This window comes from Agelaius tricolor, unplaced genomic scaffold, assembly GCF_023055355.1.
Source record: "Agelaius tricolor isolate 1412-34295 unplaced genomic scaffold, bAgeTri1.0.p SCAF_5, whole genome shotgun sequence".
In the NCBI taxonomy this organism is placed as follows: Eukaryota; Metazoa; Chordata; class Aves; order Passeriformes; family Icteridae; genus Agelaius; species Agelaius tricolor.
The window spans coordinates 12,239,890-12,261,028 of record NW_027269265.1 but is presented as its reverse complement, the minus strand read 5'-3'; the positions used below and the strand labels follow the sequence as shown (position 1 = coordinate 12,261,028).

At 38.1% G+C, this 21,139-nt stretch overlaps 1 protein-coding gene across 2 annotated transcripts; it reads right to left on the bottom strand.

Moving 5' to 3' along the window:
• Positions 1-1,641: 1,641 nt before the first annotated feature.
• On the bottom strand, positions 1,642-21,132 carry WARS1 (tryptophanyl-tRNA synthetase 1). Of its 2 annotated transcripts, XM_071426472.1 has the most exons (12): positions 21,060-21,132; positions 20,308-20,330; positions 17,471-17,685; positions 16,184-16,391; positions 12,734-12,842; positions 11,779-11,898; positions 11,174-11,356; positions 10,434-10,534; positions 9,115-9,227; positions 7,882-8,055; positions 4,295-4,435; positions 1,642-2,099 (listed from the first exon to the last, which is right to left on the bottom strand). In XM_071426472.1, exons 3-12 carry the CDS (start codon positions 17,582-17,584, stop codon positions 1,941-1,943), a joined length of 1,422 nt encoding a protein of 473 aa, XP_071282573.1. In that variant the 5' UTR covers positions 17,585-17,685; positions 20,308-20,330; positions 21,060-21,132; the 3' UTR covers positions 1,642-1,940. The 2 variants fall into 2 exon arrangements, with proteins under 2 accessions (XP_071282573.1, XP_071282574.1); XM_071426473.1 differs by lacking the exon at positions 20,308-20,330 and having other exon boundaries at positions 21,060-21,106.
• Between the last annotated feature and the right edge of the window lie 7 nt (positions 21,133-21,139).

The window sequence follows — 21,139 nt, the reverse complement described above, 5'->3', positions numbered from 1 at the left end:
GGTAACATTTCAGTGTGTTTTTGAAAACTGCCTTGTCTTGACCTTTAAAATGAGCCCTGCGACACGAACCATAATTACAATAGAGTCAGGAATTCATCAAGGCTTCTCTGAGAAACTGTACCATCTCAGAAGCATGTTGTATGAATTCCTCAGAGGACTTGAAAACAGTGGCTGTTCAGTAAACAAATACTTTTCCTATCACCTTCCTGTCTAGAACTTTCAAAACATATTTTAATTGTTGTTACAAAATAATCCATCTGCTTATCTAGACTAGAACACAGCACTGTTTCTCCTACAGCATATTTCCCTTTGGTGAATAACAAAATAAATTCTCAGCTAATGAAATAAATCTAGCAGAACAAATCTGCATATATTTTAAACAATATATTTGCATTATAAGTCTGTAAAAGCACTTTTAAAGTCAATTTAAGGCTTATCTTTTATGTATGGCTAAAAATGACAAAGAGTAGACTGCAAGAACAGGAAGGTCATCCTTAAAGTCCAAAGTAATTAAGACCTAGCTTATTTATTACTGGATTTAAGAAGCTGCTTCTTCCCCCTAAGAATTGCTCCACTATTTCTAGGAAAAAAAAAAAAAAAAGTTTTTCTACTCATTGTTAAGCCCTTGCTGGCACTGAGATGTTTTGCCTGTGGGTTATGGAGACAGTCTCTGGGAAACATTTTCACTAATTCACTGAAATCAATGGCATTAGATTGATCACATAAACTGTAAAGAAAAAGACAAAAGCTAAGCCTTGCTATTTCCAGCACAAGTTTGAAACTCGTGCAATATGCCTAGGTTTGCCTTGCACTTCTGCCTTTCCCTTGGCTCCTTGAACAAACATAACCAGGTTAACCCACTTGTGTTATCTACATCAAATAAAACCATCTTTGCTAGACTATACCTGGGCTATCAATTTTCTATTCTATACAAGACAGATCTAACAGTTTGCACTCAGCACTGTTTAGATCAAAACAAATAACTAATCATTTGGATTTTTCTTCCAGGAATCATAGTGAAGACATTGAAGTTCTTTTGAAGAAAGGAGATAATTAAATATTACATGAGGTATTTTAACAAAGTATATTTTCTCACTGGAATACATCCTAAAATAAATATCCCTAGTTTAAACCTCCTGGTGCAGTGAAAGAGAACAGACAGTACTAGAAGTATCCCTGTGTCCAGTGTGACTTCAATTTTCACATCATGATTTAACACTTGTTATTTACACTTAGAAACTAAAATTTGCATTTCTATACTATCTTCCACCTGAGAATATCAAGGATCTGACAGCTTCCTGATGACTTCCTTCTTCCAGAGGCACTCAGATCAGGTAAAAAGCTCCAGAAAAAAAGTACAGTGAGATTTCTGCAACTTGCCCAATGTCAGAGAGGAAGGTGACAGCAAGACAAGTCAGATATTCTTTCTCCAGTGTTCAACTCACAGATGTCCACTCTTTCTGTACTGATCCCACCTTGTAACACTCACTATTTTTTTGTGTGCAGCATGCTCTCAGCAGCCCAAGAAGACATACAGTCTAGTAAACCAAGGTACATAGTACAAAAGAAAATGGAGCTACTATTTATTACTTCAAGATATGACCTCGTACCAATATATTTAAAGCAATTTCCAAGTTAGCCTTTATCATCAAATGGAAATTTTATTTATATTTTCAACATGAAATACATTAAAATACAATGTTGGGCTGACATACATGCTTTTCTGCAAGAGGGATCAATTCTGTCTTGCATATTCTGATTTTAAATAGATCCAAGTCCTATTTGAAACTTTTTCTGTACTCTGCTGTTCATGATAATTTACTCATTATTGATAAAGCACCGATTACAGGCTGTACATAACTAGGGAGTGATGACACACAACAGAAGACAACAATTACTTGGCTGTGGATTATGAAGTGCTAAGTTACATATACATTTCTTCAAAATTCAAAAGCCAGCTTCCTTGGAGTCATGAACTGCTTCACAATTTCATCTGTGACCTGCTTCCTTCTCTCTTGATGAGCTGCTACCAAGGGCTGCATTGTTTCAATAAGTACCTTCTTCAGCTCCCCTGTGAGCAGCTCCCCACTGGTGTAGGCCTGTCAAGAAAGTGCTGGTTGCTGAACATGGTGCCATTTACAAAAAGACTCAGTGATCAGTATTTCTTTAAAAGACAGATTTGGATTACTTAAAAGTAAGTACATGCCTTAGAAGATTATCTGGTATCACTCTGAAATGCAACTTGCAGAGTTGCTTGTTGCCTGTTAAAACATTAACATAGTTGGCAAACTTTGTATGTGACAAGTTATTATAAGGACTGAATAAACTACATTCACTAGTGTAACTAGGAAATCCTGTAATTACTTGCAGGAAACGTCAATTTTCCTCCCCAGAATCCCAGTTCAAATAAACAGTTTAAGCCTTTTTTTTTTTTTTTCAATAACAGGTACAAATTCTCATATTTTTCTCTCATTGCACTTGGTAAGAGACTAGATGTGATTAAAATAAATATCCTTCTTATAGCAAAGACACTCAGAATCTATGTTCACACTGTAGTCATATTCACAGCTGGTACTCCATTCCATTGCTCAATACTGAAATGCTTTAGCTTAGAAGCACAGGCCAAGTTTACTGGTTCAGCCACATTTAGCAACCATGGCTGGGACAGTTCAGCTATAATTGAAATTACAATAAATATGATTACCTCCCCTCATCATCAAGCCATTTGTAACACCTACTCAAGGTCTAAATGCTGCTGATGTTCACTCAGCAAGAGTAAAATACATTAAAACAAGAACAAGTGGAATTGTAATTTCAGGGTGTGGTTTGAGGTCTGTATGTTTGAGGTCTGTATGGGGGTGCTTAGCCTGGAGAAAAAGAGACTCAGAGGTGACCTTATCACTCTCTGCAACTTCCTGAAAGGTGGCTGTAGTCAGGTGGGGGCTGGTCTCTATCATCAGGCAGCAACTGACAGAACAGGAGGACACAGTCTCAAGCAGCATCAAGGGAAATATAGGTTGGATATTAGGAAGAAGTTTTTTACAGAAAGGGTGATAAAGTTCTGGAATGTTCTGCCTGGGGAGGTGGTGGAGTCACCTTCCCTGGATGTGTTTAAGAACAGACTGGATGTGGCACTTGGTGCCATGGTTTAGCTGAGGTGTTAGGGCTGGGTTGGACTCGATGATCTTTAAGGTCTATTCCAACCTAGTCCTTCTGTGAATTCTGTTATTTTTTCACTTGTTAGTTTGTTATAAAAACATCAATGCTACTTTCTCTGGAAGTGTCCTCTGGTGCTAGAGGTGAAGCAGCTGCACTGATGCTGCTACAGTGGGCAAGTTCATATTTTCTACCCAGGTTCTGAGGCACCACTGCAGTGTTGCTGCAAGCTGTGGGCCAGGCTTTGTGCTCTGCAGCACAATCAGGCTGACACTCTTGCAGTGGTTGGAGATCAACGAAAAAAATCTCTTTAAGTCAAATGTGCTTCAGGTTTCCATAAGGAATTTACAACAGCACAGAAAAGAGTAGCTATCCAACCCTGCTCTTGTGTGGGAAGGAGTAGAGGGCTGGAGAAGAATCTGCAGCTCTTGATTTTCTTGCAGCTGTTCCCAGCAGGAGAAAGCTGATAAAGCAATGTGACATGGGTGTTATCTACTGCAGCTCCTGCCTTCCAGAGAAAACACACCACCTAGTATTGGCGAGGAAAGGGAGGGAAGTGGCTTGCTACCAGCCCTGGGGACAGAAGTCTGCCAGATAGGCTTAAAGAAAAAGCAACATATATGAAGCAGTTTTTGCCTGGAATCAATGAAACAGTTCCTCAGAGCTATTAAATTTCTTGTGATGATGATGAAAAACCAAAAACCAGCAAGCTTTAGACATGAGCTTTTGTAGTTTTGTAGGATGTTTGGGTACTTTACAATAAGGAACAGGCAGAGTGTATTATACAATTAAAACAACACTAATCCCAAGGTGACCTCATTTGAAAGGTAGGGAAGATACTGTCCTACAGAGTGTGGGAGATTCCTGTGAAAACACTGGGGATTTTTTGTTTTAAAGGAGACAGACTGGCCTGTGAGAAAGAACACACTGCAAAGAAATAAAAAGTGAGATACTAATACTGAAACTTGAAAGGGATGGAGAGCATGAGAATAACACCAAAATTACCTTCCTGGAGAAGGTCCTCAGGAGGACTGAGCTACAGCTCTGTGGAGGGCTGTGGAGCTACAGCTCTGTGGAGGGCTGAGCTTTGTCCTCAGAACAGGAAATGAATAACCCTGTCTGCAGTTTGGTTACTCACCTGCTTCAGCTGCTCGAGCCTGTCATCATCTTCCAGGAAGAAAGTCAGGTACATAAAGGACACATCAACGTCACAGTTGCCTCCGTACTTCCTGTGCTCCTCAATGGTGTCCCTGCCTCCCGAGAAGGCGTGCTTGTTAATCTGAAACAGCAACAGGAGCTTGTTCATCTGAAACAGCACCAGGAGCTTGTTCAACTGAAACAGCACCAGGAGCTTGTTCATCTGAAACAGCACCAGGAGTTTGTTAATCTGAAACAGCACCACGAGCTTGTTCATCTGAAACAGCACCAGGAGCTTGTTCATCTGAAACAGCACCAGGAGCTTGTTCATCTGAAACAGCACCAGGAGCTTGTTCATCTGAAACAGCACCAGGAGCTTGTTCATCTGAAACAGCACCAGGAGCTTGTTCATCTGAAACAGCACCAGGAACTTGTTAAACTGAAACAGCACCAGGAGCTTGTTCAACTGAAACAGCACCAGGAGCTCCTGCTGTAATTCTCACCACAATCAGGATTACTTCATTGCAAACAGAGATGTGTCATGATTCTCCAAATTCTTTACCAAGGATTAGCTGAGGAATGAGTGGGACAAGTTAAAGCAGGGCCTCAGGACTGAAAAAAGGAACCCAGCAGGGAAAAATGGCTATACGCATACTCCTCAGACTGCATAATAAAAATAAATGAAAATTAAAAACAATCTACCCAAGACTCAGTCAAAAAGGTTTTAAGTCCCTTTTGCTGAAGCTGTTGGATAGAATTTGTGCTTACAGAAAATGTACTTCATGTAGCAAAAATTAGGATATTTACTTTATCAAGAAATTAATTCTGGAAGAGATGAAGAAGGTATGGAAAATCCTGCAGAAATCCTAGAGATAACCTTATCCCTTTTTGTGGAAAAGAAAAACAAGAGAAAGCAAAGTTAAAAACATTACAAAAGTCTGTCTAGAATGCTTAAAATCAGACCAATGCCCAATTGTTCCGTCTAAAAATGGAGTATTTGCTGACAGCCTCCCTCTTTTTAAGCATAGTTTCCTATAGGCAGATGAACAGCACTACTGAACAGATGTCATTGCTAATCCCATTCCCAATAAATTCAGAAGCCACTGGCCTATTTTGAGCATTTATACGTATGTAGAACTCTCTGAGGATGCTAATCTTCCTACAAATTTAAAGAAAATAAATTGCTAAGAGGAGGAAAAAAATATTTCTTAACCATATGCTGAGCTTTCATTTCGCTCTTGTATCTTTTGAGATACTGTTATCAACCTGCCAAGAGACACATTTGCATATGAAGTAGGGTTTTTCTTTTTAGTTCTGGTATCTAGGAGCTGTTATATATTTACAATTTATGAACATTCCTATTATCTGTATAGACTGTCTAGTGCTTTTTTGAATCTCTCCAACCACCAAGTTACAGATGAAGTCTTGTGGCAAAGAACTACAATCAGAAATCAGGCACTGATGAATATTTTAAGGCAATGAACTGCCATCTGCCACACACATCTATTCTTATATTGTAGGGCAGCCTGAATAGCTGTCTCAGCATCTGTAAAATGAAGTTTTTAAATACTCTTCTGCACTGACCTTCCTCATTACTAGATTTTGCAAGCCTGTATGAAATTTTTTCTATGCCCTTTATCTCTTCAGTTTGTGTTCTTCCTAAACAGAGAAGGATTAAATACAACATGCCAGGTGAAAGCATTTTTTTGTTGAAACACACAATGATTCCTTTCCTAATCTCAAATTCATTTTTTTACATATTCTGGTATTTACTAATTAACTGAGGGTTTCAGTGACCCATCCATAGTGATGCACTGATCTTTTTCCCCCTGAATTTCTCTGAATCCCTTAATATGTCTGTAGACATAAAATCTAAATAACACTTTAGGGGAAAACAAACTGTCACTCATCTCATTAGATCACTCAGAATTCTTTTAGCCATTCCCTATACATAGTAATTTTTTATCTTCTATAAGTTTTGAACCTGATTAATTAGCAACGCACCAATAATTTGAAAAATGCTGTAAGCAGTAATTTTTTTTATCCAGCATAGCATTTTCTTTTTAACCTTCATTCATGACCAGAAGTCACCTTTGCTAATTTTTTTTAATTTATTTGCTATAACAGTATTTGGTCTTTCTCTCAAGCTGTATTTCCATAAAGACTTGTTTCTGATGGGCTTCAGAAGCTGAAATAAATCTCAGTTTGTCCTCCATTACTCAACACTTTATGTCAGGTTCAGATTCTTCTTTATGTCTTTTATGTTCCAAGTACTAGAATTATTTTTTTATTTTTTCAAGTAGTTTAAAGACAGTAGAATTAGGACTTATGAACGTGGATCTCATTGCAGATCACATGTTACTTGCCAGGAAAAAAACATAGAACGTTACCAATATTACCATTAACCATGTATTCTCTATTCTGAAATTACAACATTTTTTTTAAAGCAGCTCTGTAACTGTGCAAGTTAACTGGAATTATTATAATCCAAACACATGAAGAATTCCAATTCTTCAAAACAGCACTGCTTAATCAGTTTCTACAAAAGAGAATGAAGCATTTTGGGGTGGCTGTCAAAGAGAATTAATCCGAGCCTGCTCAACAGAAACAACATTAGCATGTTTTCTTCTTGTTTTGACATTTTTTTAATGCCTGGTTTCATGCCTTCAAATTCCTTCCCAAGGACTGATTTTCATTTTCTTTAAATACCACAACAGAGGTGAACTTTTGCAAAACTACATCATCTGACACCAGATAAAAGCAATCTTCCTTTGAGCTTAGAAACAAACTAGGAACATACTCAGAAGAAAATACCCCTTCTGAGTTCAAATTCAGCATAATGTTTGTTTGGAAATTGGAGTGAGCAGATTTCATTGTGAATTGGCAGCAACAGATTCTCAAGCAGCAGGAAAGGTCTGACCTGTGCTGTAACTAACACCATGCAATGTTTGGTGCTCCCAACAAGGAGAGGCAGTCAAGAGAAAGAGCTGTGTATTAGGTTTACATCATGGCCTGTCAGATTTCAAAACTATGGCAACATAAGATTTATTTTAAGAGCATGAGCCTCCACAGCTCTTATTCTTACACCACTGCTCTGTAGGTATCAGAAAAACCAACACGTTTTGTATACTATCCCAGCTAATATTTGTACTGTCAGACTAGCTGGTAAGGCAAAAGATTGTATTTGATAGTTTAGCTAAATTTGCACAACTCAGTCAATTTCTGAAGATGCTTTGCCATGAAATGTATGGATTTCACCTGATTCACACACGTTTAAGGAAAACACTAAAAACTCTCATTGTAACCAGAAGGACCTCTGCAGGTAGTGCCAGACAGCTGAGGGGGGATCAAAGGAGCATCAGGAGGAGCTTGGGCCAACCTCTGCAGCACTTCCTGATGAAGCTGGAGATTATTCTACCAATATGGTACCTACAGACATGGCTCAGTGGTGGACTTGGCAGGGATAGGTTTATGGTTGAAATCTATGATCTTAAGGCTCTTACTTTAATGACCCAAATGACTCTATGATTCTATGACCTCTCCTTTTTGTTGCAAAGCTTCACCCTATCAGGTTTCACAGGTCCTTACCTTTGTCTTGATTTGCTTGGGTGTATCAGTGAGGAAGATGGAGGAGTTTGGGTCACTAGCACTCATTTTGGTCTGTGCTCCTTGTAGGGCTGGGAAGAAGACTGAGTGGAGTAAGGCTGGTTTAGGCTGTCCAATTCTTGGTGCTACATCACGGGTCATTCTAAAATAAGGATCCTAAAACAACCAATAAAAGTACAGAATAAAGCTGAAAAATGTGGTTTGAAATCAATTCTGATTGATGCTGACTCATTCATCCCATAAGAAGTGATGTCAAAAAACCATAAACTGAAAAAAGCAAACCATGAAATATTCCAGAACCTACTTTCAATCCAGTTCATTCAGAACACCAACAAACAACATCCCCATTTTTTTCCTTTTCCATAGTGTTGTACACTCTGATTCCCTTAAATAATAGGCATATTTACAAAATTTTACATTAATTCAAATAGTTGCTAAAACTATGCTTAATATGCCTGGAGATGGATGCAGCCTGAGATGAAAGCTTTCACCCAAAGCATTTTAACAACCAGCAGAGAATCTGAACTAAATCAGCAAGCAACTGGCAGTGCTGTGCTGATGATGTGACTTAAACCAAAGTGAAATTTTACTTCATAATATTGTGGCTGATTAATTTGATTACATCATCTTCCGGGGTCTGTCCCTGTGACTAAAATAGCTAAAGATTCAGACAGTGCAGGATGTGATTCCTAGAAATACCACTTATTTAAATACAAGACCCTATTACTCTCATTTGAATCTGATGTTCTTTCAGTTCTCTAAATCTGAATTGTTAAGATTCTGCAGCCTTTCTGGCAAACTATTTCATTGCTTCTTTATTCTTACTGAGACAGGGTTTTTCCCCATGGCTCAACAGAAAACTCTTGTGCTGCAAGTTCAGCTCATTCCATCTTGTCCAAGTTACCATAGAGATGGCCAAAAGTTTCTTCCTACCCCCATGTCAGTGTGCTTTTGCATAGATGTTACAGTCCTTGCTTTCCTAGATGTCAGCTCAGTGTGAATGGAGCTGAGATCAAGAGAGATCCAAGACTGGATGAATACATGATTGTTGGGTTAAGCCTTCATCTTTTCATCTTTTAGGTCTTTCAGTTTCTACCCCAGAAAGGTGCCTGCAGGAATGTTTTACAGATGCCTTGAGACACCACCACGAGGCCTGAATGGAACAATACAAAACCAAATCCATGAAAACCAAGTTAAGCAATATGATTTTCTTACCTGGTCAATAGCACATGGGATAAGACACTGAATATTCTCTTTGCCATTGAATATCTGTGGAAATGATGAACTGAAGGATGGAGCAGCTTGGATAGCAGGAAAGCTGATCTTACCTAAAAAACATGTTTGGAAAAGCTAAGCAATCAACAGAAGCAGTGATAAATAGAGAGAATTTTTTGCAGAATGTAAAATGCACAAGTGAATTATCCAAATACTCAGCTGAAGACCAAGCTCTACCTTTATCAAGCTCTGCTGCCTTATCTGAGAAAACCTTTTCACCTTTACCTTCTGCAATGTCAACAAACCTTCAACTGACATACAAAAGGCAAGCTGTGACCACATTGACTTCAGCAAAAGTTCATGACTGCATACTCTCTTGATCATTGAACTATCTGCCCTTTTCAGAAACAGAATTGACTAAGCTTTATATTTTTTTTTCACTTTGTGAGAGAATTGCTACAGTCATCACATAAGCTTCCCTCTAAGATCTTAAATCACTGCTATAATCACTGTGTACTCATGGAGCATCTCAGATATGCCCAGTTTTCTTTTTTATACAGGGCTTAATCCCAGTGTGGCCAACCTGGAGCTTATCAAAATCCTATCAGAACAAACAGCAAGTGGTGACTTTTACACACATGTGATGAAGTCATAATCACAATACCATCTTTTATCAGAGCACTGCTAAAACAAGTGGAAACCTGTTCCTTGGTTACAGTGAAGGCTGAAAGTTGTCACTGGCCTAATTGCTGGATGAAGAATGATGATAATGCTCAGAAACATTCAGGATTTAATGTCATTTTTATACAGAATCTTTTCTCTTGGCCATGTAACAGAAACTGCAATTGCAGTGAAGTAAATGGGAGACTTGATAATTTAGGCTTTCAGCACCCAACTTTTTTCATATATGTAAATGCCTATGTGTATTAATGCAACCTTTTCTGACATGTTTCTTTACAAATTTGGCATAGAACTTTCTAGGGGGTAAGACTGCCTACAGCTCCAATCACTGTACCAAAAGAATAAAAAAGAAAATAAAAGAAAAAGTCGTTCTCTGTTTTGGACTCCTTAACATTCGTGTTTTGTACTTTGCTTTTACTAAAGTCAAAAAGGTAGAAGTTATGCTAGAAATTTCATTGTAAAGTATGTTCTATTCTGAAGGAACAACAATAACATCAGAATCTCCCTAGAAACATAATCCTCCTGCTTTTTCTGCCTGTTTCATGAGTGGCACACTAATCTCTTTAAACTCTTATTTAAAATAGCTCAATTGAAAGTGAAAGCAAGCACTGTTTCTTGTAACTAGTACAATTTCCTACCAATGCAATCACTGTCTGTAAAGCCAAAGATTCCTTTCACTTGGTTAAAGGTGACATGCTTCTGAACTTTGACAATGTTTTTGTAGAATCCAGCACTTGTCCTGTGAGAAAAAAAAAAAAAAGTGGAAAAATAAAATGAGAAGAGGAGGAGAGTGTACGTAGAAACTTTGACTGCAAAAGCTGAGAACATAAAAAAACCTGCAGGATTAAGTCTCACAGTTTCAGACTTTTTGTGGCCCATTGAGATGATAATTAGAGAATCATTTACAAACAGGAATTTTATGCCTTGAAAGTTTAATTTATTCTTCCCTTCCCCCAATAATTACTACAAACATTCTTCTTTAAACTTCACCCAATGCTGTATTATTAAAATAATTGACCAAAACAAGTTGCTGCAATGCCTTCTGTTAAAGTCAATAAAGTGTAAACACATCTGAGAGATTTTGATACCTTCTTAAGCAAATCAGTCAGGAAGTTTCTTGGTAGTTTAGGTATTTTTACATTTCAGATGGTTTAATGTATTTTTCATAATTTACACATGGCACACACAAGTAAGTATTTGTTCATGTTATACAGGAGAATGACAATAATATATATAGAAGGTTAGACAGCAGAAAAAATAGTATGTTTCCATTTCAAGTATTACAAAATTTGTCCTGAAACTTTCAAATTTAGACACACTTAGAGGGAAAATATAGACACTTTTTTCACTACAATGCTTGAAAGAAATTCCTACTTACCCTAAATAGTCTAAATCCGAAAATATAAAGGTTTTATTGACGTCAAAACCACATGCAATGATGTCTTTTGCATTTTCTCTAGCATACTCATATGCCTTCTCAATTGTCATGTCCTTCCAGAGGTATTTCTCATCATCAGTTAGCTGTATTACCAAGGGAACATCAAATACTTCTTGAAGCCACCTAATAGAAGCAGACATGTTTTATCCCAAATTAAGTTAAAATGAAGATGTAAATCATGCAGCTAAAATATTTTTATATATTTAAACAGTACATGGAGAGGTCTGCTCTTTTCTTTGTATGCAAATGCAGTTATATTTATGTGAAGAGCTGGTTTTTAGGGACAGTAGAAATTCTAAGGAGTGCCACATGACTAAGAGAGCAAGGAAAAGGACTTTATGATGATGCAGGGATTGTGATCATTTCAGTGAAAAGGTAAGACTGAATTAAATTCATTAATATTAACTTCATATAATCAGATCTCCTTGCAACGTATCATTTTGGCAGTTTCACAAGCCATGTGAATGTTTCTTTTGAAAAAAGAATGTTCAATGTTTCTTTTGAAAAAAATGCTTTGATTAATACAACTGGTAGAAACAGCTTACTTGGTGAACAAAAATGGGATGAGATGACCAACATGCATTGCCTGAGAGGATGGCCCTCTGCCTGTATAAAGGTAAAAGGGCTTCTTGTTTTCATAAGCATCAAGTACTTGGTCCATATCTCTAGAGAAAAAAACAGAGAAAACAAGATACAACTCTTTAGCAAGAAACATCTACAGTAAAACACCTTTATTCAAAATTGGAGTGTTTTTAAAGCCAAAAGTATTTATAAATAAATTACAGTATGTTAAAGTCCTAGAAATAAGAAAGTTCTTGTTTAAGAAAAGCATGGTCTCCTCCAGTATTCATGGGGGAAAAAAACTCAAAGAAAAATTAAATCACAAGTGAAAATTTAATGTTGAAATTGTGCAGCTTCTAAAACTACTTCACTGTATAATAATCTCTAGAGCCTAGCAAAACAGCCAGGGATTGGTTCTCAAACAGGTTCAACCAAGCAGCTTAGCTGACCTCTGGTGGAGGTCATGCCCTCAGTCATGCTCAGGCCCTTGTGTGAAACCTGCTGGTGCCACAGCCCAAAAGCCCCTGTGTGCTAACATTAAACTGTGAAGGTCACTGGCAGGCTCATGCTTAGGATAATTCCCTGAGCCTTTTCTGTACCACAAACAGATGCATGGGAGCCCTGCTGAAATCACCACTGGCACCTGGAGCTCTCTGCCAGGCCACTGCCTCTGGCTGCTGACACAGAGATAAAATGAGCCTGCACTCTGAGCACATTTCTTCAGTTTGGGGTTCCTGAGGACACATCACAAACCCACGCAATCAAGAGTTTCAACTGTTGCCAGGGGAAATCTGCAATAGTTGCTAATTTCAAATGGCACAGTTGGTTTGCCTTGGCATAAAAGCACATGGTTTTTGCTAGTTACAGGCTTCTCCCAATAATTCTTGCAGGAAGTCTGCCCAACAGGACCTTTTGAAGTTTAATAAAAGAAAAACTCACCTGTGGGAAAAAAAGATTCCTCTCCGTAGAAAGTGGTGAGGTTTTTGCCCAATGGCTCTTTCTATTCGATTTATCAGATCTGTGTCAATTTTACTGCTGCCAAACCGAACTATAATCATAAAATGTTAAAAAAAATTAAAATAAGCACAGCATAGCTACAACCAGATTTTGGAATACCAAGAACATACCAATGCAGGCTAGATTAAAAAAGACATCTTCAAGTCAAAAAGTCTAAGTCAATTTTCCTGATTCTTGCCTGAAGACCCAGCAGCCACCTCCAGTATTATCTCTATGCTAGGAGGCTCAACTCACTCACAACATGCAGTATTTTTCCATCCACAAATTACTGTAATTGCAGCCTCCTTACAGCAGTAGCATTGATATTCCAAGGATTGCTATTCCAAGCAAAACATAAGGAACACATTCAGATCACCAACTTGGCCTAAGCCATACAATAAAACTGCCCAAGAGGCTCAGAAAGTTTCTCTTTTGATGTCCAAATTTTCTGCTGTCGGACAACAACTTTTGCTTTCACTCAAACGGCATCACCAACCCCAAACAGTCTTCTGCAAACTTAATTATTCTTTAATATGTATATGATTACAGACACTGCTCCCCTCAAGAGGCTTGAAAAGGAAATGCATAATGCTCTTCAGGGCAATCAGTAAGTCTTATGACTTGGTGGTTTGGGAAAGGCTGTGATAGAGTAAAAAGCAGTATTTTCCCTATTCCCAGTAATTCTGGGATCCTAATAATCAGGCCAATGTTCTATAATTTAAATTTGTTTGAAAAAATCTGTGTAAGAATCTACTGCTTGCTACTATTCTGCTCTATTCAACATCAGAATTCTTCAGCATTGCACTAATAAAATGCAAAATGCATCACAAATTGGCAAATGGTAATCTGAATGAATGCCAAAAAGAGATCAAATGAGCATGAAAATGATTCAGCACATCAACAGCAACTGGTAAGAGGCTAATATGACATCAACAGCAAACATGAAAATGCCCTGGATTAACTGGGATTGGCTACCCTAGAAATATTTGTGTACTGTCATAGAAAGTGATTAGAAAAGCTCTCTGGGGTATAGAACACTTCACTGAAAATGCCTAAAAATCTTTATTAAACATCCACAGGCTGCACAACTCCATTTTCTTTACCCATGTTCACCTTTTCTGTTAAAAAACAGATAATTTTTTCCTACCTATTTCCACTTACTTGAATGTTCAGAATATCTTAGGCTATCTGCTCACAAAGAATCTGCCTTTCTAAACAGCTTCTGACAAAGTCTCTGCTCCTAAACAAGCTTTAAAAAAATTCCTAATGTGCTTTTCATCTCTGGTGTTCCAGCTTTTACCAAAATACAGCTTTCAACTCATGTGCAGAAGTCCTGAGAACTGCCATTCTCAAAAGCATATTTGCATTTGTTGAAAATTCATTGTGTACTTTCCCTCTTTGCCACTGCCCTGTTATAACTACATAGATAAATGTATACCCTAATATTTGTCACACAGTAACTCTGGTGACCAGGCCAGTCTCAATAATCTCTCAACAGCCATGACAACAGGGAGAGGCTCCTGGAGGCTGGAAGAATGCAAATGCCAATCCTACCTTAAAGAAGGGCTAGAAGAAGGAATTGTGGAATTGAGGTGGACAGGCCAGTCCACCTCACCTCAATCTGTGGGCATGTGCTGAAGCAAATAATCCTGGAAATCATTCCCAATCATTAAATATCTAGGGAGGTTCGTATCTAGCACTTAGCTGACAGAATCTTCTTCCCAGAATATCTTCAGGCTGTTTTGTTGTGCTACCATGCACTTAAGTGCACATCAAGGACAAGCATTTGAGAAGAAGACCTCATTCAATTCACACACTGCTTTCATTTATTCTGTGTTTGATTAAACATAAGCACAGTGGCAACTTTCTCAGGTTCCACTAGTAACAGAATATAGGTGGCACAAAAATGTCCCTTAGGGTAGGAGCTATCCAATGTAACAACACCTTTAATTGTTATTTTTAAAAAGGGAAGGAAAAGAAGGAAGCTTATCAATACCAACCAGCTACTGCTTCACATCCTGAAGTGGCTAGGCTAGCATTCTTTGAAACGTTTCCAACACAGCACTTAGAACAAGCAGAACGACTCATTTATCAAATTCACTAATCTGAGAGTAGTGTAAAGAAGTAAAAACCTTTTAGGTTAACCCACACTCTGAGGAAGATGAAAGGTCTTATGTACACAGTTACAGGAAAAAAAGGGCATGAACTGATTTATGGTAAATAGTTTTTAGGAAGATCCTGAGATTGTGCCATCACAATTGTGCAATTCTTCCTTTTCTAAAATGCTCAGGACCCCTCCCTTCCAAGAAAAAACCCAAATCCCTTCTCTGTAACTCTTATGCAAGTAACAAGATTATGAGAGATCTTTTCCACTTCCAGATTCTAAAAAATATATTTTTTTCCTTCTCTCACACTGACCTATATTTTTCTTTGCACACTTCTCCCTTTCTCATTTGCCTTTCTCCTGTTACTTCCTGCAGACTCAGCCAATGTGTGCATACATTTCACACAATCTCTCAGTAACATCACAAAGAATTAAAATAATGCTGACACAAGCAACTGTCCCCAAAGTAGATACAATTACTGCAACATAAGGGTGTATGCTCTACTGTGAGAAAAACTACTAAGCAGACCTCAGCAATGTACAACTGAGGTACTAAACATGAATTGAAGATTGACAATAATTAAAAAAAGGGAAAAATAGAGAAATTAATGAATATTTCATTATAGAAATTTCTATGCTAGACTCAAACAAGTTATTAAAACAGTAAACTGTAAAACCAATAAGGAAATTACCTAGACCTGTTTCTTAAACTACAAAATTTTGCAAGTTTTGTAATAACCCCATCTGAAACATTTTCCATTACACTGTATGTTTTTGAATGAGCTGCAACTCCTTCACTCCAGCCAGCACTTGGCTGCCTGTAAGTGTGCCTTCTGAAGAAATCACAAGACTTAACAGATTTCTGCATTAGTTTTGGATCATTCCTGCCCTCTCTAATCTATAAGTGATGTGAGGAGTGGGTAGGAAGAATCCTTCAGGCTGCTGAAAAAGCTCTTCTGCATTCCAGTCACTGAATACTCAGTCACAGTGCCTACATTAGTGTAATTTCTAATAACAGCCCTTACACCAAAAAACAAACCACAGTAAAACTTGGATTTTGAACTTAAAGGTTCCTTGCCAAGTCTTTAAATCTTTCATAGGAAATCTCCACCTGGGACATTTTCATCTCTTACAGCAAATTCTTTAGACATGGAAATGCTAAGATTAGACATAAATTAAATGTTACCTATGATGTTTTGATCTGGATTTGTTATGATGCCTTGCTGTTTCTGTGGTCATTAGGATCACTTTACAAAAATTCCTTAGTAGCAGTGAAGGAAGAGTTATACCTATGAGCTTGTCATAATCCACGCCTTTAGCATTTGATGTCTGCACATTCCAGGGATCCACTAAATCCTCATCCTCTTCTTTAGTTGTACCATTGTTTATTAATACAAGATCTTTTGGAGGCAAGCCTGCCTGATAATCTTGTCCTGTTGTTGTTTTATATGACAGTTTTAATGATAAGAGCATCCTCACTGCTGCATCAATTTCATCCTGAATAAAGGAAAAAACCCAAACAACTGTTTGCCTTAATATACTTAAAACAGAAAGTTACATGAATGTCCCAACCTTTCAAAATCCCACATCCATGCTTTGATCTGAATTGCATCATTAATAAACCCTAAACTCTGTTTTATTTAAATGCTTTCAGTATCAATGTCAAGTGTAGAAGAAAACCAAATACTGATTCATTAGAATATAAATCATCACCATTGCCAAGACATTTAAAGCACCTCTGTCTTGCTTTTCAATTTCTGCCTAGGAAAAAAAATGCTTGCTTGCCTTTCAGAGGTATAACAAGCTTAGCACTTTTACCATAAATTTCTAAAGGTATAAAAATAAAATATAAATTATTATCTAATTTACTTTACAACACTTTTAGTGGCTCACCTTAAAACAATTTATTCATTACAATTCATTGACAGACTGGAAGAACACTAGAACAAGAAGTTATGGTTATGACCTCTCTAATATAAAGCTACTATAAAATCTCATGCAAGCAATAAATAGAACAACACTTTATTTGACTCCCAGTTTTCAAGGCTTTCTCCCACAGGCAACACATTAGGAAAGCCCATTTTAAAACTGAGCTCTCCTTGCCAAAATAGCAATGACACAATAGGGAACCTGAAATAAATGGCAAATTACTAAATTATTTAAGGGAGATTAAGGAGGAACTGTCAGTACAGTTACAGGAAGACATATTTGATAATGTCTACAATAATGCCTGGAGAAAAAATTTTCATGAACCATCTAAATTCAGAGAAGAATGCAAGTGATATAAATTTACTTGAGAAATAAATGCCTTGGATCCTGTCACATGGTATGCCAACTGCATGAAGCAGACTTCTAAGCCTAGGACTCTGTTCTTACTTCAAGAGTAAAAACTTCAGTCTTCCAGTGACTACCTGGCTCCAGGCATGCCAAAGTTCACAGAATGGACATAAACAGCTTTTAACAAGGGTTTTTCTCATCACAATGCAAAATACTTCTTAGAACAATAAAATTCTTCAGCACTTAAAGACATACCTAAACTGAAAAAAAAAAGGGTTCAAAATGTGAAATGCAAATACCTTTGGTGCTTTTCCTGCTTTCAGTGCTCTGACTTTCTCTCCTTGTTCAGTCACTCTTTCAAACAGCTGAAGTGGACTCAGAGACTTCAAATCACAGTTGGGGCTGTCAGCCATTTTGCCAGACTGCACAAAGATCTGTTTAGGTACAGCTCAACTGAATTTATCCTCTTCCGGCTCTTTGGCTTGGAGATTCAAAACAGCAGCAACAAACAGAACTGCAGGGCAAACAGTAGTATGTTTTACTCTTTAGTGTAAGTCTTCAAGATTAGGTGAACAGAATAAGAAAATAACAACTATACTGATCCCTACCACATTCTATTCATATTAGAATGCGGAGACATTACACAAAATGTTTGTGTAATGCTTCAGTTTCACACAAAAATGGACAGAGACTGACAAGAGTACCAGGTAAATTTAGACATCAGTGTTCATGTTGTCTATGTATTTAACACTAGAACACCTTTTCAAAGTCAAATTCCTGGCAAAAGAGAAATAATCAAATACAGGTATATACAATTCCAAGCATCTCAGAACAACTGGTAGAGGCTATCTGATTCCTGATTAGTTAATGTTCCTGCATTGATACCCTGTCAAATTCTGGATGATGAGACTTTCATAACTACAACATGGAATTTTGTCTTCACATTTGTAACAGAGTGCTTCTGCCCAAAGAAAGATACACAAAAGCAAAGCTTAGTCATCTTCTTTATGGCTTTCCTCCACAAGTTACAAAACACATTGATCATTGGTGAGAAATGTTGCTCTCCAAAGAATCCTTGGGTCAGCAATAGGCTGTAAATTTGCCTGTGCTTCTCAGAGCTATGCAGGAAAAATAACAGGAGATGGTTTAGGATGAGGAGATGGCTGAGACTGAGAACACAGCAGTCTGCCCAAGCACACTCTGCCATGCTGTGCCCATGCAAAAAACTCCTGACTTGCAAAGGTCTTGTCTTTCTGGAGACACCTTCTAGCAAATTCCTGATCCACTGCATAGCATGGAGCAGGGACTGATTGAGTGTTGGCAAAAATACATGTTCCTTTGGCTCCCTTTTCCCAGAATTAAAACAAACAAAAAATCCAAGCAAAACAAAACTTACTAATATAACAGCTGCATTAGCTGTTCAGCAGAATTTCAAAGCCTTCCTTCTACAAAATAATCAGTCTAATCACAACCTTGGCTATATGTACATAGTGCTTATTTAAGCTGCTACTGTAAAAAGCTTTCACCTGCCTAGCAAGCTTTGAAGGTCGACTTGGTAACCAGGTGGTTACCAAAACACACCTATCATTAAGGCTTTGTTTGTCAGTCAGCTGCAGTATTCCCACATTTCAGCTTCAGCTGAATACCCTGAGAAAGTAACAGAGCAGTGGATACATCCACTTATTAATGTAATTTGTTTACTCCATTAACCCTTGGATTACCATTCTTTGATTACAAAATAATACTTAAGCTTTTAACCTAATTTGATCCCTTATAACTTGACTTTTTGCAGTTCGAAAGCGTGACTAAAAAAAAAGTAATTTGAAGCAGATAGCAGATCAAACAATCTTTTGATGCATTCCTGCAATTTAATTACATATTTTTATTTGGATATTGCCTTCTTCTTCTCCTTCTTCATGAGCAGAGAATATTTTAAGTGTTAAAGAAAGTATAGAATAAATTCATATTAGAAAATGTTTATGAAGATTAACACATACCCTTTCTGTAGGAACATGCCATTTACATTTACAGGCTTCAAATTTCACAAAATAATAAAGGCATAAATAAGAAATAGAATATAATAAATATAATTAATATAATATAAATATAATAAAAGTATAAATAAGAATTTTCTTTGGCATAGAACAAATTGTGACTTGTTGCTTTAACTTAATTCCTTACAGTTCACTCTTACTGATGGATTGCCCCCATTCAGAAAGGCCAAAATGACAGCTGACACTTGGCACATATACCTGAAAGCAGCAAACCAGACTGGAAATGTCTGGAATTAAACCAGACACTTAAAATGTCTGGAATATTATGGATTTAAGCTGAAAAGAGAATCTCAAATGAAGGTGCATCTTCATTAAGAAGTAACAAAAGTAGTGGTGCAACAAGACACGAGGATATAGTGACTATAAAATGCAAAACATATGGACTGTTGCCTAAAGGTTATCTCTATTTACCTCAGCACTGCCCCTATTTCCTAGTGGAGTCCAAGCCAGGAATTAAGTGATGTGGAACACAGGTCTTTACCTTCTGAAATTCATTAATGCAATTGTGAACCATTAAAAAAAAACTGGATATTCTACTACTTATCAGGATTTTTTTTTTGTTTTCTTATTGATATTATAAAAATTAACAGTCCCAGATAGATTACATACCATAGACAAACAGATCTGAAAGGAAATAAATGATGGGAATTGAAGAATGAACTATTAGGAAATTTAGGACCAGAGTCTAGAATGACCCAGTGTGAACTTGAAAGCCAAGATATGTGTGCTTTTTCTACCTATGAAATGCAGACAACTTAAGATGGGTACTGCTCCTGTGTCCATTCCAAAATATTAAATTGCTATGAGACAAAGCTCAAAAATAATCCTTGGCAAAGGTATCAGAAAACTACTGCATCTTCCTCCCTTTCCAACTGGCTGACCATCACAGATTTATGATCATTTTCACTGTCTGCAGTATGATTTGGTAATTTAAAGACCTGAGAATGAAAAAACAGGGTTTCACACTAAGTTAACAAAACAAACATTGCATGGAAGTACATTACGCCTTTCAGAGATAACAGACCAGAACAAGCTTTCATGAGCAAATGAAAGAATGTGAGACTAAGTCTAAAAGCACTTACATTCCTGCAAACTGTTTTTCCTCCTGAAAAAAAAATCGAAACAAAAAAAGTAAAATTAAAGTAGGTAGAAAATAAGAACCGGGCATCCACACAGAAGTGATGTGAAACAGGCCTTGAGAGACACTCCAACAGAGGCTGCCCTTTATAGCAGACCTACCTTCCCAGTCATGGCAAACTTCTATTTATGCACAGAATTACAATAAAAGACTGCAAGACGATTCCGCGAGATGACAGATAACACGACCATTCAAAGAATGACGAGTGACCAGCAGAAAGCCCGACCTGAATTTTGGCTGTACTGCGGCTGTGTACGAGCAAAGCTCCCGTGCAAGGACGGGCTGTGCCCAGAATTACTGCCCACAGTGACTCCTCATCCCGGTGTTCCCTGAGCCTGGCGTCTCCAGCGCTCCTGCCCCGCCCGGGCACGGCCACCGGCCAGCTCTGCCCTTCGATGCGTTCTGCAGTGACCGGGACACGCGGGCTGTCCTCCTCAGGGAGAAGGGCACTTTCACCTGACCCTGTGGCGAGGCGGCCCCGCAGGGAACGGAGGAAAAGCCCTCGAGTGCATCACCTCAAGGGAAGGAGAAAACGTGCCCGGCAGAGACACTCCACATACCGCTCACAGCGGCGGCAGTGACCACCCAGCCAGCCCTTGTCCCGCCCGCCAGGGTCTCTCTGCAGTGCCCATCCCGGTGCCCATCCCCGTGCCCGAGCCGGCTCATCCCATCCCAGCCCGTCCCGGTGCTCCTCACCCGCCGCTCCTCTGTGACCACCATTGCATCACCCCAGCCGGCACGGCCGGTGCGACTCCCGGCTGGGAAACACAACCCCC